The sequence below is a fragment of the Canis aureus genome, chromosome 16, assembly GCF_053574225.1.
Source record: "Canis aureus isolate CA01 chromosome 16, VMU_Caureus_v.1.0, whole genome shotgun sequence".
Lineage (NCBI taxonomy): Eukaryota > Metazoa > Chordata > Mammalia > Carnivora > Canidae > Canis > Canis aureus.
Window position 1 is genome coordinate 6029901 of NC_135626.1, and position 26732 is coordinate 6056632.

General features: G+C 45.7%; 2 protein-coding genes across 23 annotated transcripts in view; both read left to right on the plus strand.

The window, feature by feature from the left end:
• Nucleotides 1-12313, plus strand: part of ODF2 (outer dense fiber of sperm tails 2) — a 35530-nt gene extending 23217 nt beyond the window's left edge. For all 20 annotated transcript variants that reach the window (XM_077850904.1, XM_077850899.1, XM_077850909.1 and 17 more), the window contains 8 exons: nucleotides 1402-1537; nucleotides 5613-5723; nucleotides 5829-5933; nucleotides 6877-7035; nucleotides 8338-8438; nucleotides 10243-10405; nucleotides 10841-10966; nucleotides 11409-12313. In XM_077850904.1, coding sequence (XP_077707030.1) covers nucleotides 1402-1537; nucleotides 5613-5723; nucleotides 5829-5933; nucleotides 6877-7035; nucleotides 8338-8438; nucleotides 10243-10405; nucleotides 10841-10966; nucleotides 11409-11597 — 1090 coding nt within the window. In that variant the 3' untranslated portion in view covers nucleotides 11598-12313. The remainder of the gene's footprint in view (nucleotides 1-1401; nucleotides 1538-5612; nucleotides 5724-5828; nucleotides 5934-6876; nucleotides 7036-8337; nucleotides 8439-10242; nucleotides 10406-10840; nucleotides 10967-11408) is intronic.
• A 1159-nt stretch (nucleotides 12314-13472) lies between these two features.
• GLE1 (GLE1 RNA export mediator) overlaps nucleotides 13473-26732 on the plus strand; it is a 35930-nt gene continuing 22670 nt past the window's right edge. Inside the window, exons 1-3 of one of the 3 annotated variants that reach the window (XR_013353873.1) lie at nucleotides 13473-13648; nucleotides 19554-19775; nucleotides 23696-23806. Coding sequence is in view for 2 of the 3 variants with exons in the window: in XM_077850910.1 (XP_077707036.1) it covers nucleotides 13550-13648; nucleotides 19554-19775; nucleotides 23696-23806 (432 nt within the window). In the remaining variant the exon portion in view is untranslated. The remainder of the gene's footprint in view (nucleotides 13649-19553; nucleotides 19776-23695; nucleotides 23807-26732) is intronic. The other 2 variants (XM_077850910.1, XM_077850911.1) reach the window with 2 other exon arrangements.

Consider the following 26732-nt stretch of genomic DNA (forward strand, 5'->3'; position numbering starts at 1 on the left):
ACCAGTGACCAGATATTCTCAGTGTCATCTATAATCCTGTATTCGTTCATTTGAAAAATATTTATTGAGCATCTGTTCTATACCAGGCTGTGTGCTGGCCTTCAGGGTCACAGCAGTGACAAGACAAATGCATCCCCTACCCTCTTGGAGTTAGCCCCGGACTCCAGGAGAGAACCCCAGACTACAGAGATGTGGACTCCCAGGGCTGTGGACTGATCATGGGGGAGTTAGCTGAGAAAGTGTCTCTTGATTTTGCTGTATTCTACTTAATTTAGCAAACATTCTGAGAACCTGCTATGTGTTGGGCCCCCTGCCAGGAGCTATCCTCTTGGGGTTCTCTGACTGGTAGGAGATAATGAGGGCAGAAGGATACATGGAACAGACGAGGAATTGGGGAAGGGATGCTCTAAGGAAGGACATCTGAACTGGGTTTTTAAGGGTGAGGAGAAGTTTGCCGGGTAGAACAACATGATGTGTTTGCTTGGGCCTACTACTCTGTGCTTAGCAAATATTTGCTAAATGAACTGTAATTGATCATTCCTGAGAGCACACACTGTGTAAAGTTTCTGTATTGGGTCTGTGGTCAAGATAAAGCAAGCATCTGAGAGCCCAAATGTTCCTGTGAGACCACAGTCTCGGTTGCTGGATTACAGCCCTGCTGAGTGACTGGTAGGGAGGGAAGGGAGTGAGGGCAGGTGGACACTTAGCGTCTTTCCCTCTGTGCTGTATACATTCGCTGCATTTTTTCTGTCCTGTGCTAGGTAAATGCTCACACATGTGAACAAGGGAGAGGAATGTCTGGGGGTGTCCCTGACCACCCAGCCTGGGAGTTCTGTCCTAACTTCAAGACCTGCTGGGCTAAGAGATCCATGGGGTGCCATGAAGAGTTGGGAAGGGACCCTGTCTCTGGTTCTTGTCTTCAGGGAGTGTCTTGGCCTCGTAGGAGGATTAGAAAACAAAGGCTTCTTTCTGGAGGGAGTGGTATGGGAGACAAATCTAGAGGCTGTTAGAAGAGGGGGTTTGGGGATCCCTGGGTGGCGCAGCGGTTTAGCCCCTGCCTTTGGCCCAGGGCGCGATCCTGGAGACCCGGGATCGAATCCCACGTCGGGCTCCTGGTGCATGGAGCTTGCTTCTCCCTCTGCCTGTGTCTCTGCCTCTCTCTCTCTCACTGTGTGCCTATCATAAATAAAGTAAAATAAAAAATTAAAAAAAAAAAAAAAAGAAGAGGAGGTTTGTGGGAATGCCACAGCAGCAATGCCAGGGCAGAGCAAGGGAGTGGAGACTGGGGAGCAGACAGGGCACTAGGGAGGGACACTTGGCCCCACTCCACACAAAGACCTGGGCTTCTCAGAACCCACGTAATTGCTTCCCTTTGTCTGCTTTCACTCTGCGGCCTTCTAGCCGGGTGACAGATCTCGTAAACCAACAACAAACATTGGAGGAGAAGATGCGGGAAGACCGAGACAGCCTGGTGGAGAGACTACATCGGCAGACTGCCGAGTATTCCGCGTTCAAGCTAGAGAACGAGAGGCTGAAGGTCTGTAATGAGAGTGGGCCCACACCATGAATGGAGGGCAGCAGGATCCCTGGTGGGGCACTCCAGATGGGGCCCCACAGATGATTCAAGGCTCTTCAGAGGACCTGGAGGCAGCGACATGATTAGGATGGTGTGCACTAGAGTCAGAAAGGCCTGGATTTGGGGCACCTGGGTGGCTCAGCTGGTTAGGCATCTGTCTTCAGCTCAGGTCATGATCTCGGGTTCCTGGGATTGAGCTCCACATTGGGCTCTCTACTCAGTGCGGAGTCTGCTTCTCTCTCAAGTAAATAAATAAAATCTTGAAAAGAAAGGCCTGGATTCAAGTTCTGACTACCTTTCACTAGCTACAGACCCCTGGCTAGACGGTTTATCCTTTGTCACTGTGATTTTCTTAGCGAGAGGAAAGGAGACTCTGGTGAGAACATGGTAATGTGTGTGACATGCTTAACACGCACACTCAGCACATGTGGGTGAAACATACTTGACTGGAGGTGGGCACTGACTCCTGGGAAGCTACTGCCCCCTCCATAAACATCCATTCCCCTCACCTCCCAACCTCCCAATAGTGGAATGGTTGTCTCTAGTTTATAGAATAAGGGGAGACAGGCTTAGAGGGGGGTCAGGTTTGTTGCCAAGATTTTGCCCTGGAAGTGTTAGAGCTAGTTAGGATTTATAGCCCAGTCATATTCTGAAGCTCCAGCTCTTAACTACTTGATGTGTACCCTCCTAGCACAATAGGGACGAGAGGCACTGGATTCAGGGTTCATGTTTCAGGAGCCAGGTTGGACCTTTTTAATTGAACTTGACCGTCAAATCTAGGTTTATGTGTTTATTTTTAAAAATACTTTATTTTTTTTTTTAATTTTTATTTATTTATGATAGTCACAGAGAGAGAGAGAGAGAGAGAGAGGCAGAGACACAGGCAGAGGGAGAAGCAGGCTCCATGCACTGGGAGCCCGATGTGGGATTCGATCCCGGGTCTCCAGGATCGCGCCCTAGGCCGAAGGCAGGCGCCAAACCGCTGCGCCACCTAGGGATCCCTAAAAATACTTTATTTTTAAGTAATTTCTATACCCAACATGGGGCTTGAACTCCCAACCCTGAGATCAAGTTACATGTTCTACCAACTGAGCCAGTCGGGTGCCCCCAGGTTTATCTTTGCTTACTGATTTATCTGTTAATTGAGATTGATTTTTAAGGGAAGTATGACATATGGAAAGGTATACACATTCTAGAATATTCATAAAGTGAACACATTTTGTCCATCATCAGTCACCCTGATCCAAACCTTACTAGCATCCCGGTGACCTCATCCGCTTACAAATATCCATGGGAGAGGTGACTGTTATCTTGACTTCTCTCACCACAGATTAGCTTGCCTGTTTTTGACTTTCATGCCTGGCTTTCATTCAGCATTATGTCTGTGAATGATCCATGCTGTGTAGCAGGTCTCGTTCTTCAGGCTGTTTGGTCAGCCGTTGTAGGAGTACACCATACTATATTTATCCCTCTGGTCAATCGACATTTGAGTTGTATAGCATCTTCGTACATCTTTGAGTGCACCTATTTGGGGTATTTTTATAAGTTAAATACCTTGAGGTAGAATTGCCTGGTCATTGGATGGCGAGTATAAGTTCAGCTTTGGTAGAGGTTACCATAAAATAGGGCAGTTATACAAATTTATACTCTCTCATCAGGTGTGTGCAAGAGGCAACAGTTGCTCCCTGTCTCCTCGGGGACACTTGGTATTTGTCCTTCTCAATGGAGCTACTCTGGTGGGAGGGTTGCCACCTCATTTTGTTTTAGTGGGGTTGCTGGGAAGTGAAAGGCAGCCTCTAAGCCTAACAGGTGTTTAGGGGATTAGTTACAGCACTTGTGTCTGTGGAGGGTCATATAGTGTGGCCATGCAAAATGATGTTTGTAGGGGCACCTGGCTGGCTCAATCAGGAGAGCATGAAACTCTTGGGGTTGTGAATTCAAGCTCCTCGTTGAGTGTACAGATAATTTAAATGTTTTTAAAAAATGATGTTTGGGGATCCCTGGGTGGCTCAGCGGTTTAGCGCCTGCCTTTGGCCCAGAGTGCGGCCCTGGAGTCCCGGGATCGACTCCCACATCAGGCTCCTGGCATGGAGTCTGCCTCTCTCTCTCTTTCTATGTCTCTCATGAATAAATAAATAAAATCTTTAAAAAAATGATGTTTATAGAAATGTATTGTCTATAATGTTGTTGATGATGTTCTCTAGTAAAAGTTGAAAACGTTACAGAAATCTGATACAGAAGTGATGTTCTTTGTTTACTGTAGATGCACATTTTTCCAGTCCCCCCCCAATACTAATAAAGATATTCAAACACATACACACCCATTATTCTGCAGCTTGCTTGCTTTTCTCATTCAGCCATCTTTCATGGATATCTTTTTAAGTCAGGTTTTATTTTTTTTAGGTCAGGTTTTTGTTTTATAGCTTTATCTCTTTCAAATGATTGCATATTGTTTTTTTGTATTGAGATACTATGATTCCTTTTGTCCCTTCTACAAAAGGTGAACATTTAGGTTGTAGGAGAACATTTGTTGACTTGAGAAGTAGGTCACAATAATGGTTACATGAAAAAGCATGTTTCAAAGCAGTAAATACAATATAATCTCATTCCTGTTGAAAAAAATAATAAAGTATCTTCTCAGCTACAGACAGCAATAAAGCAAGGCATCATGCATCATGATTGGTTGTTTGTGGTCTTACCTCCATTTTCTTTTCTTTTTTTTTTTTTTTTTTCTTTTTAAAGATTTATTGATTTGAGAGAGGAGCAGGGAGAGGGACAGAGAGAGAGGGAGAGAAGCAGACGGACTCCCTGATGAATGGGGAGCCCCATATGGGGCTCCATCTCATGAACCTGAGACCATGACCGGAGCTGAAACCAAGAGTCAGATGCTTAACTGACTGAGCTACCCAGACACACACCCTGTTTTTTAAATATTTATTTATTTATTTTAGAACAGCCAGGGGGAGGGACAAAGGGAGAGGGAGAAAATCCCAAGCAGGCTTCTCCCCACAGAGCCCGACTCAGGGCTTCATCTCACAACTGTGAGATTTTGACCTGAGCTGAAACCTAGAGTCAGACACTTAACTGACTGAGCCACCCAGGGACCCTTTACCTCCATTTTCTTTTTTTCTTTTTTTAAGATTTTATTTATTTATTCACGAGAGACACACACACACAGAGGCAGAGACAGGCAGAGGGAGAAGCAGGCTCCATGCAGGGAGCCTGATGTGGGACTCGATCCCGGGTCTCCCAGATCACACCCCGGGCTGAAGGCAGTGCTAAACCACTAAGCCACTGGGGCTGCTCAACCTCCATTTTCTTTAACGATTATGTATAACTTTTGTAGTAAGGACAAGAAAACACAGGAATTGCTTATTTGCATCTACAGTTGACCCTTGAACACATAGGTTTGAATTGTGTGGGTCCACTTATATATGGAATTTTTTTGATAAATACAGTTTAGTATTGTAAGTGTATTTTTCTTTTTTTTTTTTTTTTTAAGATTTTATTTATTTATTCATGAGAGACACACAGAGAAAGGCAGAGACACAGGCAGGGAGAGAAGCAGGTTCCCTGAAGGGACTGATGTGGGACTCAATCCCAGGACCCAGGGATCATGACCTGAGCCAAAGGCAGATGCTCAACCACCAAGCCACCCAGGTGTCCCTAAATGTATTTTTCTTATGATTATCCTAACATTTTATTTGCTTTATCTTACTTTATTGTAAGATTACAGTATATAATACATATGTAGCATACAAAATATGTGTTTATTTTGTTGGTAAGGCTTCTGGTCAACAGTAAGTTGTTCGTAGTTAAGTTTTGGGGGAGTCAAAAGTTACAGGTGCATTTTCAACTGTGTGGGAGTTTGGTGGCTCTAAGCTCCCCATTCATTAGTTGCCCTGGTACCTCCCTTAGGAAATCTGCTAGTGTGGGTTTGAGTAGCAGGGCTTCCTTTGGCCCCTGGGAGTGAGAGTAGGATGGCTGCCTGCTCTGGGAACCTTCCTGGGGGTTACTCACTAGCCACCCCTTCCAGGCTAGCTTCGCCCCGATGGAGGACAAGCTCAATCAGGCGCACATTGAGGTACAGCAGCTGAAGGCATCAGTTAAGAACTACGAAGGGATGATTGACAACTATAAGAGTCAGGTAGGTGGTGGACCGGGATGTTAATCATGAAGCCTCTCCCAGGGTGAGCTGGCCATCAAAGGTGTTTTTCACCGAAACTCAGCTCAGTGCTTTGCTGCCCCCTAGGTGATGAAGACCAGATTGGAGGCTGATGAAGTGGCTGCCCAGCTAGAACGCTGTGACAAAGAGAACAAGATCCTTAAAGACGAGATGAACAAAGAGATCGAAGCGGTACCGCTCTCCTTGCTTGCTTTCTTCACCCACACAGGCCCATGTCTGTCCCCCTTGGTTGCCTGTGAGCCTCCCTGATTTAGACCAGAAAGATTAACGAGTTTTCTCATTGCTGGGCTGGTCCACGCTTCCCTGTACGTGCCTTCTCTCTCTTGAGCTGCTGTTCTATCCCGTTTCCTCCTGGTTTTCTTCTTTCTTCAGTTCCCTTAAAATAATCTCTCCTGCTTCAAGCATCCAAGTGAATTCAAATGTTCAAATCTGCCAGGTCTTAGGCATGCCTATTTCATTCTGGGTCAACCCAAAGATGTGCCTCCTCTCCCTTTCCTCTTTCCCCAGACAGCCTTATTCTAGAGCAAAGGGATCATTTCATCTTAATATTAACCTAGGAGAAGGGCTGAGTCACTAATCTGTTGCATAGCCTTGGGCAAGTCCCCCATCCCCATCCTGTCCCTAGCCTCCTTGTTAATACAGGATGGACTAAGTCAGAGAGTTCTAACCTTCTCCTCTGACCTGTAGCATTAAGATTGCCTTCCTAGGGGCTTTGGAGTTAGACTGGACCTTAATCCTGGCTCTATCAGTTTCTAGCTGAGCAACCTTAGGGAAGTGGCTTTGCTCTTATGATCCTTAGAGTCCTTATATTGGGACAACAGCATCTAATTTATAGGTTGTTGCATGAATTAATTGAGAGAGCCCTTAGCATAGTGCCTGGGTCCTGGTGTTTGCTATGTAACAGTCATTATTCTTAAGTGATTAAAGGAGTGGCAGGCTTGAGGGCAAGTTAAGGTCAAGTGTGTCCCTCAGAGAACAGCTGGACACCCTCAGTGTTCTCACAGGATCCTCTTCTGGGGACCAAGGGTGACCCTGCCCTAACTCCAAAGGACTCTGGCTAGCCCCACCAGCAGGGGGACTCTTCCCAAGGGTGGGCTTTTCTCTCCCACTGCAGGCCCGTAGGCAGTTCCAGTCCCAGCTGGCTGACCTGCAGCAGCTGCCTGACATCCTGAAGATCACAGAGGCTAAGCTGGCAGAGTGCCAAGACCAGCTGCAGGGCTATGAGAGGAAGAACATCGACCTTACAGCCATCATATCAGACCTGCGCAGCCGGGTAAGGGACTGGCAGAAAGGGTCCCACGAACTGGCGCGAGCAGGGGCCCGCTTACCAAGATGAGCTGCACATACCCCCCAAGGGAGGACCACTTCCTTTTTCTTGGCTGCCGCTTTCTGAAAGGAGTGAGCTATCATCAGTGCTGTGAAATAAAAGTCTGGTGTGCCAAATGCCTTGTGTTTGCACAAAGTGATTGTAGTTATAGGAGTCGTCACTCTGCTGTGTTGCCCTGCCCCCGGAAGCTCCAAGTCTCTAACTGCCTCTGCTCTTCAGGCTCTCCTGCTGTGCTGGGCCACGCCTCCAGCAGAGACACCCAGCCAGAAGTGTTCTTTTCCCCAACTTTCTCTTGCTTGAGCTGCCTTTCCCTACTCTTACCAGATCCATGGCCTGAGGTTCTGACCTGAAAGAGGGCTCCTTCCCCCTAGAAGCAGACTGCCTCTTGGTTACTGGAATCCTGCCTCTGGTCTGTGCCTCTCCTTTGTAGTGGGACCTTGGGCCAGGCCCTTCTCCACTCTTGACCTACTGCCTTGTAACAATAAACGTATCTGTGTTTTTGTGAGCACAGACTTTGTACTCCAGTATTCTCTCATGTAATTCTCCCAAGAACTTTGTGAGGCATAGATACTATTTTCTCCATTTTCCTAAAAGCAGCCCAAGGCATAGAGATACAATTTCCTGAGGTCACAGAGCTGATACTTAATGAACAGGGCTTGGAACCCAGCTAGCTCCATCTGCTTTCCAAGCCCATGTTCTCAGTCCTCTTAAGTTGCCTGCCCTGTCTTGAGCCTGAGCATTCTGAGGGCCTTTTGAGGCTGCCATCTGAGACTTCTGCATATGGCAGCTCTCTGGATAACTTCTCAAACTCGCCAGCCTGAAAGACTTGCTAGGTTTCCTGTTGCCTCACCTGCACTTGTCCCTCATCAAAGGGAGAATGAAATCAGCGGTGTCAACAATGTAGTTGGTAAAGCTCCGTGGCCTGGTCATGTGGGCCAGTTAAGCCCGCCATCTGCTTCTGTCTTCTGTCTGCCCTGGATCCTATTGAGTGGCCTCTCCTGATCAAGAAATCGTCACCGTGGTTCATTGGGATGAAACCTGACTTCTCTTCGTGTGGGGAAAGCCTTCACAGGAGCTGGGCCTAACCTGTCCTACCTCTCCTCTCTCCTCCAGGTTGTGCGTTGAGACTTGGATGCCTGTTGAGGGCAGCATGCCCCTCTCCTGGGTGTGGATGACAGGTCCTAGGGGGAAGGGAGGGCTGCACCAGGAAGTTCCTTCATAAACCAGTCTGTGTTCCTGTCATTTTAGATCGAACATCAGGGGGACAAGCTGGAGATGGCAAGAGAGAAACATCAGGCTTCACAGAAGGAAAATAAACAGCTGAGTCTGAAGGTGGATGAACTGGAGAGGTTAGAGGCACTTGGTCCCATCTCTGTCCTCTTCCTAGGACCTGAGACTTTCAGCCACTTAGCTGCTCTGGGCTTACTGTGCAGAAGTGTTTGAGGGACTCAAGGTCCTGGAAGGTACAGGGCAGACCTCAGAGGAAAAGCTGTTTCCATCGCAGTGGTAAGCATTGGGGGAGAGAGGAAGGCAGTCTCTCGACTGGGGGATGCTCCAGAACAGTTTGGTCAAGTTCAGACCATCCACAGTCTACACCTATCAGAAAGGCACACTTTACCCAGCAAACCAGCAGGATCAGGATGTGGTGGTGAGGGGGCATCCCTGCCTCCCAAATCACTCTTCATTTCTGATCCTCCTTCCCTAAGAACCTTTCTGATCTGATGCTTCTGTTACCTATGGATTATCGGAGGCAATCAGGTCAAGAGTAGCTTTTAGAATCAGAAGCCCTGGGCTTGGGTCCTGGCCTTGGGTCCCCACTTGGCCACTTAACCTGTATTGTGATCTTGAGCAAATCCTTGAACCCTTTTGAACCTCTGTTTTACTCATCTTGAGAAAAGGATCAAGGTAGGGTTAACAATCTAGCTCATGAGGTTATTGTAAGTCTTCCATGAGGCCTTCCTCAAAGGCCTTAACACATTATCTGGCATAGAAAAATGCACTGGGGGCAGCCCGGTTGGCTCAGCGGTTTAGTGCTGCCTTCAGCCCAGGGCCTGATTCTGGGGACCCGGGATCAAGTCCCACGTTGGGCTCTCTGCATGGAGCCTGCTTCTCCCTCTGGCTGTGTCTCTGCCTCTCTCTCTCTCTCTCTCATGAATAAATAAATAAAATCTTAAAAAAAGAAAAGAAAAATGCACTGTATAGTGTATATTAGTTGCTATTATTGCAATTTTTAGGTAGGCTCCATGTTGAACACGGGGCTTGAACTCGTGACCCCAAGATGCCCAAGATGCTCTACTGACTGAGTCAGCCAGGTGCCCCTACTATTATCCCAATTTTAAATATGAGGAAACTGAGCATGGAGAGGTGAAGTGACTTGCTCAAGGTGACATAGCTGGTAACTGGCAAAGCTGTGACCTAGTCTCCTGACTGTCCTCCTCCGGAGCTTTTGGCATCTCTAAAATGATGGGTAGAGCCTCGAGTTCAGAGATGAAAGTCCTGGGGCCCTGGAATGCTGTGACTGCCCAGGTGGCTCATGCAAGCCTGTATATGGGAACTTGGGCTAGCAGGTGTCCTTGGCTCCATTAATGCAGCTAGACTCAGCAGGACTTACAGAGCTTTCAACTGGAATGTATTCTAGAAGCTCACTGGGGACTGTGTGTGCATCTCGGAATGCTCACAGCAGCCCTGTGGTGGGTCACATCAGTGGTAGAGAGGTCCAGCTGAAGTCCCTTTGCTGGGGGGGCAACTGCAAGCAGAAGCTGAGGGCATGGGTTTTGGTGACAGACCGCCAGCTGTGCTGAGCTCGGGCCAATGACTTCTGCTCCTAGTGCCTCAGTTTCTTCATCTGTAAAGTGGGGATAATGGTGGCACCCACCTTCCTCAGCTGCAAGGTGCCATGTTACGTGTGCCAACAGGCATGCTGGGCCTGTGTTTGCCCACCCACTCTTCACACAGGCCTCTAACCGGCTGTTCTGGCTGCTCAGCTCCCTGCCATTTTGCTGATCAGCAGGTTTCTTTGACTTATTCCTGTGGTTCCTTGGAGACTCTTGGCGTGATGAGAGCCCTGGTCCAGGGCTGACTGGCAGCCCCCTGGTGGGGTGGAACAGGACAGGCAGGGGTATGAGCAGGGTCTGATTAAGTGTTTTCACCTAGGAAACTGGAGGCCACCAGTGCCCAGAATATCGAGTTCCTACAGGTGATTGCCAAGAGGGAGGAGGCAATCCACCAGTCCCAGCTACGGCTAGAGGAGAAAACACGAGAATGTGGGAGTTTGGCCAGGCAGCTGGAGAGCGCCATTGAAGATGCTAGAAGGCAGGTCAGTCTTGATTCCATTACTAATGAGCTCTGTGACCTTGGGCAAATCATTTGACCTCTCTGAGCCTATATCCCCATCTAAAAAAATGGGCACACAGTAGTGGCACCTGCCTCATGAATTCATCCTAAGGATCAAATGAGCAATTATACTAAAGGATTTGGCACTTTATTCATGATGGCTTATTCAGTTGCAGCCTGTGTGAGACTCAGCCAGGTTTACCACAGCTCAGGTGATGACTCATGGGGTGTGGAGAAAGGGCAGGTAAAGTGAATCCCAGAAATCCCCATAGTTAGTTCCTGTCCTGAGGCTCCAGGGAGGTATCCACAGCGATGTGCAAGTCCTGTCTGTGAGACCAGAGTGGAAGTGGCCCAGGCTTCTCTGCCAGGTATTCCCCATGTCAAGTAAGCCAGCCCCACCTGTGTGCCTTCTGGGCAGGTGGAGCAAACCAAGGAGCATGCAGTGTCCAAGGAGCGAGCTGCCCAGAACAAAATTCTGGACCTTGAGACCCAGTTGAGCAGGACCAAAACTGAACTCAGCCAGCTGCGGCGGAGCCGGGACGATGTGAGTTCAGGCTGGAGGGTAGGGGGTAGAAGAGAAAGGAGTGGATTGAGATTTTAGCTTCCTAGGGCCTGTAGGGCAAGGTGTTTCATGGTGGTTTTTATGAATATGACATGGTTTTATCTTTCTTAAATCACTTCCCCATCCCTTCAGGATATTCCAGGCAGATCCCTTTTTTTCTTAACCCCTTTATTAAGATATCATTTACATATTGTAAAATTCACTCATTTACAGTGTACAATTCAATGGTTTTTAGTATATTCATGGAGGTATGCCATTATCATCACAATCTAAGTTTAGAATGTTTTCAGAAGGAAATCTCATACCCATAAGCAGTCACTCCCATTCTCTTGCCCTCAGCCCCCAACAAACACGGATCAAGTCTGTAGGGATCTGTCTGTTCTGGACATTTTGCACACTTGGCCCACACTCTTGTTCTTCTCAGGCTGACCGTCGCTACCAAAGCCGGCTACAAGACCTCAAAGATCGCCTGGAACAGTCGGAGAGCACCAATCGCAGCATGCAGAACTATGTCCAGTTCCTCAAGTCATCCTATGCCAACGTGTTCGGGGACAGTCCCTACACTACCTACTTGACCAGCTCTCCCATCCGCTCCCGGTCTCCTCCTGCCTAAGGCAGCCGATCTTGGGCCAAGAGCCTGGATTGATGCCATGGGAACTGAGGGGCTGAGCCACAGCTGGAAAGCCTGTTGCTTCCCTCTGTTCCACTGATGAAGTGTGTGCAGGATCTTGTCTGAGCTACTGGCTCCAGCAAAGTCCCTAAAACAGTGGGGGGAGCGGGGGTGTGAGGAACGAAACCAGAATGATTTAGTTTTCTCCTGACAGTCACCTAATGGAAAATTTTTGATTACCTTGACATGCCTTAAATCTACTAATCTTAGGGTACCAGATTTTAATTCACCGTGACTTTGCTCCTTCCTTTCCTGAGAAAATGATTTGGACTTTTTCTTCCAGTTCCCTCCCAGCTCTCCTTTTGAGGAATCTCTCTCTCGGGTTTTCTTTCACCTGAACCAGCAGGAGCTATTAGCCAGAGCTCCTTACCACCCTTCCTGGGCTGTGAGCATGTTCACTTGCTGTTTTATTTCATGGTATGGTGTTTGCACCAAGGCCCTCCTCCACGCCCAGCGGAAACCTCATGTCCGAGTTTCCTTGAGGCCACTTTCCCCCCAGTGTGTCACAACAGACACTGCAGGGCTCATGTCCAGTGGTCTTTTAAAAGTGTAACCCCAATCTCAATGATTTTTGTTTCTCTTTGCCAGGTTTGTATCTTTGGAATGCATTTATTCTGGAAATTTGTGTGCTGTTTTACAAAAAGCTTTTATAATCAATATTTAAGTCTCCATTGGATGATTTCCTTTAACCACCCCTTCCCTTTTCTAAAAATAATCAAAGAAAATGCTTCAGGAGAGCCAGTAAACAAGTACTTGGTGCCTGGGACCAAGCCTCCTCATTTCATTTTAGCCCAGGTCAGTTCTTCCTTCCTTGTGCACCTTTTTCACATCATAATCTCGTGAGATGCCTGGAGGAAACACACTGCTCAGTGTCAGGTGGGATGGATAGGATGGAGGAAGATAAGATGTGTACATACTACTATTCTTAAAATGTTAGTTGGTTTTTCTCTTTAAAAAGATCTTATTTTTTAAAATTCTTGTTTAAAGACTTTATTTTTTTTTTAATTTTTACTTATTTATGATAGTCACACACAGAGAGAGAGAGAGAGAGGCAGAGACACAGGCAGAGGGAGAAGCAGGCTCCATGCACCGGGAGCCCGACGTGGGATTCGATCTCCGGTCTCCAGGATCACGCCGTGGGCCAAAGGCAGGCGCCAAACCGCTGAGCCACCCAGGGATCCCCTATACTAACAAAGTTTTTAAGGATATGTTTGTGATTCTGGACATTTAGCAAAAAATGAGCTCACACATACCAGTGCTTTCACTTAGAATAATGTTTTCCAAGATCCATCCATGTCGCGTAGTCTGCATTCGCACTTCATCTTATGGCCAAATAATACTCCATTGTCCGAATACACCCTATTTTATTCATCACCCTATTTTATTTAGGACACTTGTGTTTCCACTTTTTAGCTACTATGAGTAATCCTGCTAGGCGCATTCTAGGAGTTTTTGTGTGGATGCAGGTTTCATTCCTCTAGGGTATACACACACTTAGTGCTGGATCAATGGTAACGCTAAGCTGAGGAACAGACTGTCTTCCACAGGAGCTGCCCCACTTTGGAACCCACTAGCAATGTTCCAATTTTTCCACAACCTCGTCAAAACATACTGGGTTTTCTGCAATCCGGACGCTCCAGCCTTCAGAAGATCCGGTTCCCAGCTCCAAGCAAGAAAACTAGCCTCGAGGACTACGCCCAGCGCGCAAGCGCAACCGCGCAGGCAGCCGGGATCGGCGGCGGAGGCGGGGCCACGCAGCCGTTGGGGGCGGGGTCGAGCCGCGTAGCTGTGTGCGCGCGCCCCGGAAGCGGAAGCGAGGGCCCGTTTCCGGGCGGCTGATTCGAGGTCCTGTTTTGTCATAAGCGGAGACTCTGAAGAGCTCCCTCGGGTGGGGCATGCCGTCCGAGGGTCGCTGCTGGGAGACCCTGCAGGCGCTGCGCAGTTCCGACAAAGGTCGCCTGTGCTACCACCGCAATTGGCTGCTGCGGGGGGAGGTGAGCGGGGGGCCCCCGGAGTGGGCGGTGCCCTTCTGGCTCCTGGCCACGGGACCCTGCTGTTCCCTAGCCCCTGGCATGTCCTGCGCCGGGAACACGTGCATTCTTTTTAACAACCAGCATTTGTTTCCTGACTCCCGTGTGTGCGTCTTCCTGTCCTAGGGTTTCTGCCCTCTCCTGCCTTTTCTACCCTTTCAGGGAGCTCCCCTTATTTCAGAGGTCCTCTCCCCCCTAAAGGCTGCGGAGCCCCCTTCAGCCAGAGTTTGGCGCCTCCGTCACGTTGTCAAAACAACCCGCTCAGGGTCAGTTATTTACCACACGTCTTTTGTGCTGGGAGATCCAGATTTAGCGATGAACGATTAATGGCACCTAACCTGTGGAAAGGACCAAGATTTTAGAGGACACTGTGCAGACTTGGGAAGTTTAATGGGGGCGTGGTCACGGTACCTAGGAATGCAAAGGCAAGCACTGGATCCCAGGGCTGTCGGCAAGGCAAAGGCATAGCTGCTGTACCGGAGTTGCTGATAATCAGTTACAGATAGGATGTTGTCCTGTCTCTTTAGACTGACATATGGAACGCCTCTAAAGCATTTCCCCGTCTCTTACATCTCTGACCGTTTTAGGGAATGCATACCTTGTATTCCGTGGGATGAATCCCAACATGGGTCTGTCTGGTGTAGACTCACGCTATGCATTTTTGGCAGGAATACCACAGAAATGATGCTTTGTTCTCAGCCATATCAGGAAGCACACGTATGTTGCAACCTTGATCACTTGGTCACATTGTTACCTCCCAGATAGCTGTGCTAAAAATGCATCATTTTTCTTTATGTAACTGATTAGTATCTTGTGGGGAGGTAATCCAAGATTACACCGATATCCTTTTCCTCGTCAAACCTCCACCATTGTCATTCATTATTTCTGCCTGAATCACCTACCCCTGTGAGGTAACTGAATGGCCTCTCTTTCTTTTAAAGGTTTTATTGTTGTTTATCTGAGATACAGCAGGCAGTAGCAGCCGCAGAGGGAGAGGGAAAAGCAGGCTCCCGGCTGAGCCAGGAGCACACAGAGGGAGAAAAGGGAAAAGCAGGCTCCCGGCTGAGCCAGGAGCACACAAGTGGGACTCCATCCCAGCACCCTGAGATCATGACCTAAGCGGAAGGCAGGCACTTAACCTACTGAGCCACCCAATGTTTCTTTAATATCTACCATTCCTTTTTTTTTTTTTTTTTTAAGATTCTATTTATTTATTCATGAGAGACAGAGAGAGAGATGCAGAGACACAGGCAGAGGGAGAAGCAGGCTCCATGCGGGAGCCCGAAGCAGGACTCGATCCGGGGTCTCCAGGCTAACGCCCTGGGTTGAAGGTGGCGCTAAACTTCTGAGCCCCCTGGGCTGCCCAATATCTCCCATTCCTTCTGCATTTGCTAGTTGGCAAAGTTCTGCTAGTTTGCTGTGAGGAAGGGCTTTCTTTTCTCCCATGTTTAACGAATATTTTATATCATGATGTACTCCTGAGTTCCTGCTTTATTCAGTGAATTTTAATCCATTCCTTGTAACCTTGTGTGTGTGTTTTCATTGTGTGGGAAGTATGTCTTCAGGATAAACTGAGAATTGAAATTATTGGGTCAACAGGTAAACATAAGATGACTCCCCACATAATGCATCAAATTGGCTTCCAATCAATGCTGATGGTGCCTTCTTGCCCGCAGCCTTGTCAACAGAATGTATTTTAATGCTTTTAATTTTTGCTTCTCTAATAGCTGAGAATGAGATCTCAGGGTGGTTTTACAATGCCTTTCTTTTTTTTATTCAGATTGAATGTTTTTCTCATGTATTCGGGAGCCAATTTTATCTTTATTTGTGAATTGACAGTTTTTGTCTTTTGTTCATTTTTCTTTTTTTTTAAGATTTTATTTATTTATTCATAGAGAGAGAGAGAGAGAGAGAGAGGGAGAGACACAGGGAGAGGGAGAAGCAGGCTTCATGCAGGGAGTCCGACATGGGACTTGATCCCGGGTCTCCAGGATCACGCCCCAGGCTGCAGGCGGCACCAAACCGCTGCGCCACCAGGGCTGCCCTGTTCATTTTTCTATTGAAGTTTTTCTTCCCCCCAAATTTTACAAGTTCTCTATGTATTAGGGATAACAATAGCTTTTTATCTGTGATACGTATTACATATATTTTTTCTGGTTTGTCAGTTGAAATTTTTTCTGTTTATGGTGTTTTTTTTGGATGTATAGTTTTATTTTTAACATTTGAAACTTTAGCCCTGGAGTATATTTTGGTGTAAGGAATGACAAAAAGGGTGTTGTCTCAACATTATTTCTATTGTGTCTTGAAAATGAGTCTCATTTATAAAGTATGCATACAACCTGTATGTTTCTGTGTCCAGATTTGGTTTGAATATCTGTTAATTGCACATGCAATGTGTACCTACGATCTAGATCAGTATCTCTCGCTGCAGCACTATTGACATTTTGGGGTGAGTCGAAGAATTCTTTTTTGTGAGGGGCTGCTATTGCTGTATTGCATTGGAGGATGTTTAGCAGCATCCCTGACCTCCACTGACTAGGTGCCAATAGCATCCTCCCAGTTGTGACAATGAAAAATGTCTCCAGACATTGCCAGCTTTCCCCCGGGGGGTAAAATTGATCCTGCTGTAGAACCACTGATCTAGGTAAAATAATAACTTGCAATTTTTTAAAAAAATATTTTATTTATTTATTTATTCATGAGAGACAGAGAGAGAGAGAGAGAGAGGCACAGGCACAGGCAGAAGCAGGCTCCACTTAAGGAGCTCGACGTGGGACTCAATTCCGGGTCTCCAGGATCATGCCCTGGGCCAAAGACGGCGCTAAACAGCTGAGCCACCCAGGCTGCCCCATAACTTGCAATTTTTGAGTAGTTATTATGTGCTAGGATTTTTAAGCCCTTTATATCTATTATCGTTTAATCCTCCTCAACTGTTTCAAGGTGGATCCTTTATTATTCCTTTTTAGAAGTGATGAAGCAGGGCACTTGGGTGGCTCAGTCCGTTAAGGGTCTGCCTTTGGCTTCAGGTCATGGTCTCAGAGTCCTGGGAGTAAGCCCCTCGTTGGGGTCCCTGCTCAGTGGGGAGCCTGCTTCTCCCTCTCCCCTCTGCTTATGTTCTCTCTCGCTATCTCTCTCTCTCTCTCTCTCTTAAATAAATAAATAAATAAATAAAATCTTTTTTTTTCCAAAAATTTTTAAAAATTCATTTGACAAAAAAGTAAATAAATAAATAAATTCATTTGACAGAGCACACAAGCATGGGGACTGGCAGGCAGAGGCAAAGGGAGGGGGAGAAGCAGACTCCCCGTGGAGCAGGGAGTCTGATGTGGAGCTTGGTCCTACTACCCTGAGATTATGACCTGAGCCAAAGGCAGACGCTCAACTGCCTGAGCCACCCAGGTGCCCCAATAAATAAAATCTTTAAAAAATAAAAGAAATGGGGATCCCTGGGTGGCGCAGCGGTTCGGCGCCTGCCTTTGGCCCAGGGCGCGATCCTGGAGACCCGGGATCGAGTCCTGCGTCGGGCTCCCGGTGCATGGAGCCTGCTTCTCCCTCTGCCTGTGTCTCTGCCTCTCTCTCTCTCTCTCTCTGTGTGTGTGTGTGACTATCATAAATAAATAAAAATTAATAAAAAAATAAAAAAATAAAAGAAATGATGAAGTTTAGGCAGTGATGAAGTTAGGTAAACTTGCTCATGGTTATACAGGTAAGTGGAACGTCAGGATGGAACTTAAGCTAAGAAAGGCTGGTTCCAGGGATCCCTGGGTGGCGCAGCGGTTTGGCGCCTGCCTTTGGCTCAGGGCGTGATCCTGGAGACCCGGGATCGAATCCCACATCGGGCTCCTGGTGCATGGAGCCTGCTTCTCCCTCTGCCTGTGTCTCTGCCTCTCTCTCTCTCTCTCTGTGACTATCATAAATAAATAAAAAAAAAAATTTAAAAAAAAAAGAAAGGCTGGTTCCAAATTCAGTGCTTTTAATCACTATTAATATTTATTTGTTTGTTTATTTATTTATTTATTCATAGAGACACACAGAGAGCGACAGGCAGAGACACAGGCAGAGGGAGAAGCAGGCTCCATGCAGAGAGCCTGCCGTGGGACTCCATACTGGGTCTCCAGGATCACGCCCTAGGCTGCAGGCGGCACTAAACTGCTGCACCCCCGGGGCTGCCCTCACTATTAACTTTTAATAGTGCTCTTAATCAGTATTGTACCATTTTTCCATATTTCCTGGTAATATTTTCCTGGTATTTATTAAAGTTCTCAGCCAGAATTGCTGTGTACTTTGCGATGAAATGTTATAAGCTTCTCTGGTTTGAATCGCTGTATGGCATTTACACAGAGGTAATAATTAACTGGTAGAGTTGAATAAGTTGTCCACACACATATTAAAGAGTGCTTAGAACTTGTTTTGTAGTCTTTCTATTATAAATCCCATTTGTGGGACACCTGGGTGGCTCGGCGGTTGGGTGTCTGCCTTCCGCTCAGGTAGTGATTCCCCGTCCGGGGATCGAGTCCCACATGGGGCTCCCCTGCGAGGAGCCTGATTCTCCCTCTATGTCTCTGCCTCTCTCTCTGTGTCTCTCATGAATAAATAAATAAAATCTTTAAAAATATATACATATATATGTAAATCAACCCATCATGCTATCACTTTATTTTTTTTTTCATGCTGTCACTTTAAACTTTTACAGTGATGTATGTCAACTATTTTTCAATAAAACTGAGAAAAATTGAATCTGAAGTATGGTATTACATAGAATTCACACTCAGTACTTTTTTTTTTTTTTTTTTTAAGATTTTATTTATTTATCCATGAGAGACAGAGAGAGAGAGGCAGAGACACAGGCAGAGGGAGAAGCAGGCTCCATGCCGGGGGCCCGATGCAGGACTTGATCCCGGGACTCCAGGGTCACGCCCTGGGCCGAAGGCAGGCACCAAACCACTGAGCCACCAGGGATCCCCACTTTTTAAAAATTTTTTTTTATTTTGTAAAATTTTTTTTTTCATTCATGATAGACATAGAGAGAGAGAGAGAGAGAGAGAGGCAGAGACACAGGCAGAAGGAGAAGCAGGCTCCATGCAGGGAGCCCGACGTGGGACCTGATCCCGGGACTCCAGGATCACCCCCCCTGCCAAAGGCAGGCGCTAAACCTCTGAGCCACCCAGGGATCCCCCCACTTTTTTTTTTTTTAAACATGGGGCTGAGATCAAGATCTGAGCTGAGATCAAGGATCAGATGTTTAACCGAGTAAGCCACCCAGGTGCCCTCACATTCAGTAGTTTTAATCGACTAACGTCCCCCTGATTGTGTATGCTGTAGCTTATGTCAAAATTTCCTGTGTCCTTTTCTGTTCTGATGTTTTAGATTGCTTTCAAATATGCTTTAATGACCATCTTTGTGTGTTGTTCCTTTTTCTGTGGTTAGAGTTATTTAGTCTGATGCTCTAAAAGGATAGTAGTCAGGGTCATTATCAAGAAACCGCTTTTTCGGGATCCCTGGGTGGCGCAGCGGTTTGGCGCCTGCCTTTGGCCCAGGGCGCGATCCTGGAGACCCGGGATCGAGTCCCGCATCGGGCTCCCGGTGCATGGAGCCTGCTTCTCCCTCTGCTTGTGTCTCTGCCTCTCTCTCTCTGTGACTATCATGAATAAATAAATAAAATCTTAAAAAAAAAAAAAAAAAAGAAACCGCTTTTTCTTCATCTCTGATTGTTAGTACAATTAGATTGGGTTTTTGGTATGTATGTATGTATTTTATTCAGGGCTTCTTAGATTACCAGTAAGGCAGGTAGTGGATTGTAAGGACAAAATTATTTTTGATTGCTTAGATCAATTGATGTATAAGTTCAACTTCACCCTCTTCTCTCTAGGATGTTTTGGAAGAATGTATGTCTCTTCCCAAGCTGTCTTCCTACTCTGGATGGGTGGTAGACCATGTCTTATGCCACACGCAAGAGAACCCACTTTCCTCTGAGACCGCAGTATCCTCCAGATCCACCTTAACCCTTGGCCAGCCTTCATCTGGTCCCAAATCTCCTGTCAGAACCCCCACCTTCTCACCAACCTCCTCAGTAACACCAGATGGAGCAGAGGTAAGGTTTGTGATCAGCTTAAGACAGGAGTCAGTGGTGGCTGAAAAGTTGAAGTGTTTAAAGGGCCCCTGGCAGGCTCATGCTGTGGAGCATGCAACTCTTGCTCTCAGGACCATGAGCTTGAGCCCCATGTTGAGCATAGTGATTACTTAAAAATCTTAAAAAAAAAGTTGAAGTGTTTAACATTGTCAGATGACAGTGACCTTACCCTGGGGAAGATAGTGGTGGCTCTTTCTTATAGCTGTTGTGGGGACGCCATTCACTACATCATGCAGCGTTCTCTCTCTCTCTCTTTTTTTCATGCAGTGTTCTCTTTACGAAGAGTGAGAGAAAGATTCCCCTCTGTTCTCAGTAGCAAGAATAATTATTAATTTCGTGAGCAGTTGGGTTTTTTTTTTTTCTCATGAACATTGCAGGAGTTTAACTCACGAGGTTTCCCTTTTTGTATTGGCTGCTGGAGGCTTACAGTAAATTTCATACCTGATCTCAAGATGTATGTACCTTATCATGGTTCTGTAATTTTAAAACAAAAACTGTAATTTGTTTTAAAAAAAAAAGCGTTTTTACCCTCTTTTTGACTATTTTGTGCCTGCCTTTTTTTCTCCCACTTGAAAACAGTTAAATTGTTACTAGTGGTGTTCTGTTCTTTTCTTTCTCTTTTTCTGGGGTGGGGATGGGGGTATACTTCCAGAAGTAGTTTGCGTATTTACAAATATACAAGAATATACTGTATGATTCCATCTATTTAACATTCTTAAAATAAGAGTGTTAAAGAGAACAGATTAGAGGCATGAAGATAGGTGGGGTTGAGGATCCCTGGGTGGCGCAGCGGTTTAGCGCCTGCCTTTGACCCAGGGCGCGATCCTGGAGACCCAGGATCGAGTTCCACATCGGGCTCCTGGTGCATGGAGCCTGCTTCTCCCTCTGCCTGTGTCTCTGCCTCTCTCTCTCTGTGACTATCATAAAAAAAAAAAGAAAAAGAAAAAGATAGGTGGGGTTTAGGAAGCTTTATGGTGATGGGACAGTTCTGTACCTTGATTGTGCTGATAGTCACAGAAATCTACACATGAAATAAACTTGCATAGAACGATACACATACACAAATGGGTTCTCGTACAACTGGTGAAATCTGAAGTAGTTCTGTGGCTTGTAGCAACATCAGTTTACCGTACTTAATATATTTTTTAAAACGTTTTTGTTTGTTTATTTATTTGAGAGAGAGAAAACATGAGGTGGGCGGGAGGAGAGAAGGGAGAATCAGACTCCCTGATGAGCAGGGAGCCTGATGCTGGGCTTGATCTCAGGACCCCGGGATCATGACCTGAGCTGAAGGCAGACACCTAATGACTGAGCTACCCAGGTGCCTCTGTTCTTATAATATTTTACTGTATTCCTGAATTTTAATATTGGGGAGACTAGGTGAAGAGTGCACAAACTTCCCTGTACATGTTGTATTTGTGACTTCCTGTGAATTAGGGTTATTTTATTTTATTATTTTTTTAAAGATTTTATTTATTTATTCATGACCGACACAGAGAGAGAGAGAGAGAGAAAAGCAGAGACAACAGGCAGAGGGAGAAGCAGGCTCCATGCAGGGAGCCCAGTGTGGGACTTGATCCAACCACTCCAGGATCACACCCTAAGCCAAAGGCAGATGCTTAACCACTGAGCCACCCAGGCATCCCAGAATTAGGATTATTTTATTTTATTTTATTTTTTATTTATTTATTTTTTGGATTATTTTAAAATAAGAAAAATTTGTTTTTTCTAAAAAAGTGCTTCTCGGGGGGATCCCTGGGTGGCGCAGCGGTTTGGCGCCTGCCTTTGGCCCAGGGCGCGATCCTGGAGACCCGGGATCGAATCCCACATCGGGCTCCCAGTGCATGGAGCCTGCTTCTCCCTCTGCCTATGTCTCTGCCTCTCTCTCTCTCTCTCTCTCTCTCTCTCTGTGACTATCATAAATAAATAAAATTAAAAAAAAAAAATGTTTCTCGGTTCTGATTCTGCCAATATTGTGGCCTGCCTATGGGCAGGCCTCTTCCTCTCCTTAGGCCTCAACTTCTTCATATGGAAATTTGGTACTGTGCCAAACTGCTGAGGTCCTCTCCAGACTTCTTAACTGACTGAACCACTTAGGAGCCCCTATTTATTTATTTTTATTATTTAAAGATTGATTTATTTGAGAGAGAGAGAGCATGAGGCAGGTGGAGAGGCAGAGGGAGAGAGAGAGAGACTCCTCAAACAGCCTCCCCATTGAGCGTGGAGCTGACATTTGGCTCCTTCCCAGGACCCTGAGATCATGATCTGAGTTAAAATCAAGTGTCGAACAGTTAACTGGCTGAGCTAACCCAGGCACACCCATTCTTGAAGTTTAAATAAAGTTTTGGATGGATTCATATAATAGATTATTGTGTCATTTAGGACTTTTTGGTGTTTAGCAGAAACCTAGTTTATTTTTTAATTATTGTTTTAGTAACCCAGTTTTTTGTTAAAGATTTTTTATTTATTTATGAGAGACACAGAGAGAGGCTGAGGGGCGGCAGAGATACAGGCAGAGGGAGAAGCAGGCCCCATGCCAGAAGTCCGATGTGGGACTTGATCCTGGGACCCTGGGATCACTCCCATTGTCAAAGGCAGACATTCAACCCTGAGCCACCCAGGCTTCCCTTTAGTAACCCAGTTTGTTTGTTTGTTTATTTAAGATTTATTTATTCATTCATTCAGAGAGAGCAAAGAGAGAGGCAGAGACACAGGCAGAGGGAGAAGTAGGCTCGATGCAGGAAGCCCGATGCGGGACTCGATCCCAGGTCTCCAGGATCACACCCCGGGCTGCAGGCGGCGCTAAACCGCTACGCCACTGGGGCTGCCCAAGTAACCCAGTTTAAACTAGCTTAAGCAGGAGTGCTTAGTGGTTCAGTTGGTTAAGTATCTGCTTTTGGCTCAGGTCTTGATCCCAGGGTCCTGGGATTGAGCTCTGTGTTGGGTTCCCTGTTCAGCAAGGAGCCTGCTTCTCCCTCTCCCTCTGCTGCTCCCCCCTTGCTTATGCTGTCTCACTCTGTCAAGTAAATAGATAAAGTCTTTAAAAAATAATAGTAAACTAGCTTAAGCAAAACAAGAGGAGAAAAAGGAATAATTAGCTCATATAACCATGAAGTCTGTGAGTGCATTCATAATTGGTTTAATCCAGGCAATCTGCTTTTTGTCTCTGCTTTACACTATTTCTGACTTGATCCAGTGACCCAAATACGGGGCTTTGCCTCTCCTCTCAATTCTGTTTATCTCTTTTTGGTTTCATTTTTCACATGACTCCTTGTGGCATGATGGCCATTAGTAACCCTAGACACACATCTTAGATTAACATCCCTAGAAGTATTAAGCCTTTCCAGGTAACTCCATCAGAAAAGTTCAGAGACGGAGTCTGGCCTACCTTGGATCATAAGCCTCATTCTTGAAGTAGATGCTGGGGCACAGGAGGATAGAGTACTTTGACTGGTAGGCTGGTCAGATGTTACCCATGATGGAGGAGGGTAGAAGAATTGAGGATTTGGACTGGGATTGCTCCATCCAAACCACCTTAGCACAACTGGACACTTACCAGAAGAAAGGGGGAAATTTTGCTGGGTAAATCAAAACAAAACCAAAACACAAAGCAAAACAAAAAAACTGTCCAAAGCAACAAACCATTTATTGGTTTGTATATTGTTATATAAATATAACTTACTAATTATTTCTTTTACTAAGGAAAACAATTAGAACAAGATCAACATCATGAAAAGCACACTGGTTCTAATCTAAATTGTTGTTCTTATAATTATTGTCTGTAAGTAGGGATGTAGTTTTCATCTGAAAGGGATAGCACCAAGTTTACCATTGTGAATGCTTAATTTTTCCTTTTTTTTTTTTTTTTTTTGTCTATATAGGGCAAACATAAGTCCCAGTATACAGAACCTATGGTACTTCAGTCCTCCCGGGGGATCAAGGTGGAAGGCTGCATCCGAATGTATGAGCTGGTACATAGGATGAGAGGAACAGTAAGTGACCCATGAAGTAGTAAGGCAGGCTTGACTGAGGGAGCCATATTTAAATGCAGTTTTGCGGGCATTAAGGATGTCCACCTCACACTAATCATTGTGTGCCTCATGCTAGTAGCTCCTGATTTATTTGGGGAGATAGTGTAATGTAGCAGTCACAAGTGAGCTCTCTGAAGGGAGATCTGGGTTCAAATCCTAGCTTTTCTATTTTACATATGATTTTGATAAAATTACCTAGGCTTTCCTGGCTTCCATTTACTTTTCCAGAATTTAAAGATGATTTGGGGTTGTCAAATAAGCTTATACTGAGAAGATGGATCTTAATAGCCTCTTTTTTTTTTTTTTAAGATTTTACTTATTTATTCATGAGAGCATGAGAGAGAGAGGCAGAGACACAGGCAGAGGGAGAAACAGGCTCCGAGAGAGAGAGAGAGAGGCAGGCAGAGACACAGGCAGAGGGAGAAACAGGCTCCATGCAGGGAACCTGGTGTAGGACCCGACCCCAGGTCTCCAGGATCACACCCTGGGCCGAAGGCGACGCTAAACCGCTGGGCTACCAGGGCTGCCCTCTTAATAGCCTCTTAAAGAAAGAATAGTTTGTTTTTTGTTTTTTTTTTTTTATGATAGTCAGAGAGAGAGAGAGGCAGAGACATAGGCAGAGGGAGAAGCAGGCTCCATGCACCGGGACCCTGATGTGGGATTTGATCCCGGGTCTCCAGGATCGTGCCCTGGGCCAAAGGCAGGTGCCAAACTGCTGTGCCACCCAGGGATCCCAAGAAAGAATAGATTTAATGATATATTTGACTTTATGATTTTTTCATGCTTTTCTGAAAAAGATTAGAAGGATTTTAATTCCTAGGTCTTTTGAGAAAGCACAATTAATACAACAGAAATCAGAACATCTAATTCATAAATTTAACAACAAACCAATGTTATTTTGTTATATAAATTAACCCTCATTAGAGTGCACAGGATGGAGGCCTGTTTTAAATTTATTGCCATCATTTTTGCCTATTTACTAAAGGCTAGCAGTGTTTTGTTTTTTTTTAAGATTTATTTATTTATTTATTCATTCAGAGAGAGAGAGAGAGAGAGAGAGAGAGGCAAGACACAGGCAGAGGGAGAAGCGGGCTCCATGCAGGGAGCCTGACGTGGGACTTGATCCCGTGTCTCCAGGATCACGCCCTGGGCTGCAGGCGTTGCTAAACCACTGCACCACCGGGGCTGCCTGCTAGTAGTGTTTCAAATGATGGAGCTTTTACTGGCATCCCCCTCCATTGTTATTTGAAAAAGTATGTATTAAAAAAAAAAAAAAAGAAAGAAAAACTATGTATATATCTACTTTAAAAATATGTCTAGTTTTCGGGATCCCTGGGTGGCGCGGCGGTTTGGCGCCTGCCTTTGGCCCAGGGCGCGATCCTGGAGACCCGGGATCGAATCCCACATCGGGCTCCCGGTGCATGGAGCCTGCTTCTCCCTCTGCCTGTGTCTCTGCCTCTCTCTCTCTCTCTGTGTGACTATCATAAATAAATAAAAAAAAAATTTAAAAAAATATGTCTAGTTTTCACAAGCTTTTTTTTTTATTCTCCACTTGTTTCTTTTTCAGCGCATTTTATTCTCATATCATCCTGGAGTTTTGTTTTGTTTGTTTTCAGATTTAATCATGTTCCTTGAAATATCTGCCTCCTCTAGATTCATTATTTTCCACTTGTTCACTTTGATTTTCTTAGGGTATAGCGTTTCCTCAAATAGCTAATGACCTTTATTTGTCAGTGGTTGGACCAAAGCTTCAAGGTGCATAGTCAGGAACAAGATTATTAATGCTTTTGGACTGCCTGAGTGTCAGAATTCCTAGGGTATTGTTCTGAAATACCAGACTCCATGCTAGCTTATCCAGGGTTGTTTCTGGACAGTTTATTCATTTTCTTGCAGGGAAAAACTCTGTTTTTTGCCTGGGAGTATATATGAGCTGTGTAACAAATCACCCCCAAACTTGTTGCTTACAACTGCTAGTAGCATTTCATTACTGTCTTTCATGTTTCTGGAGGTCGATGTGCTCAACTAGGTGGTTCTCACTTGGGGGCTGTGCAGTTGTGGCGAAGGGGCTGGAGTTCTTTCAAAGGCTTCCTTGGTCACCTAGGTAGCAATTGAAGTTAGCTGCTGGCTGGAACATCTACCCTCTCTACATGGTGGGGCTTCCTCGTAGCTTGGAGGTTGGATTCCAAGAGCAAGCATCTTAAGAAATAATGGGCAACCAGTGTGGCCTTTTGTAACCTACTCTTGGAAGTCACGTAACATAATTTCTCTTTCCCACATTCTCTTGGTCAACACAGTCATAAAGTCCTACTCAAGGTGAAGTGGAGAAGATGGGAAGGTGTCAGAGAATGTGCAGATCTCTTTTCAAATCATTACCCAATATACAACAGTGAAAAGAAAAATCAAATATGAAATGGGCAAAAGATAAAGGTACTTTACCAATACAGACAATGAAGCATATGAAAAGATGTTTTAAAAAAAATCATTACAGCACACGTCCCTGGCTGTTGGCTGTTCTGATCTCATGATTTGGGGGTGGGAGTAAGAATTGACTATTTTGTCCACAAACATTCAGCTGATGTTTCTGTTTTCAGCCCCATGAACCTCACCTGATTTCAGATGTGACATTTCCCAGTCCCGGGCCTCTTTGAGGTTCTAGTAGGTTGTTGGCTTTCTCCCTGAGAGGGTTAGTCTTCTTGTGTGTGTGTGTGCATGCATGCATGCATCATCACATTTTCTTAGTTCTGCTCTGTCAGTCCACATTCCTCTACAGAAACTTTCTATCTTCCAGAAGCATATTATAAGTTTTTCCCTTGCTGATGATCCCAGGGACTCTCTGTGGTTGAGTCTTTTTCTCCTTCCCAAGTCGTATTTAAACAGAGGCTCGGAG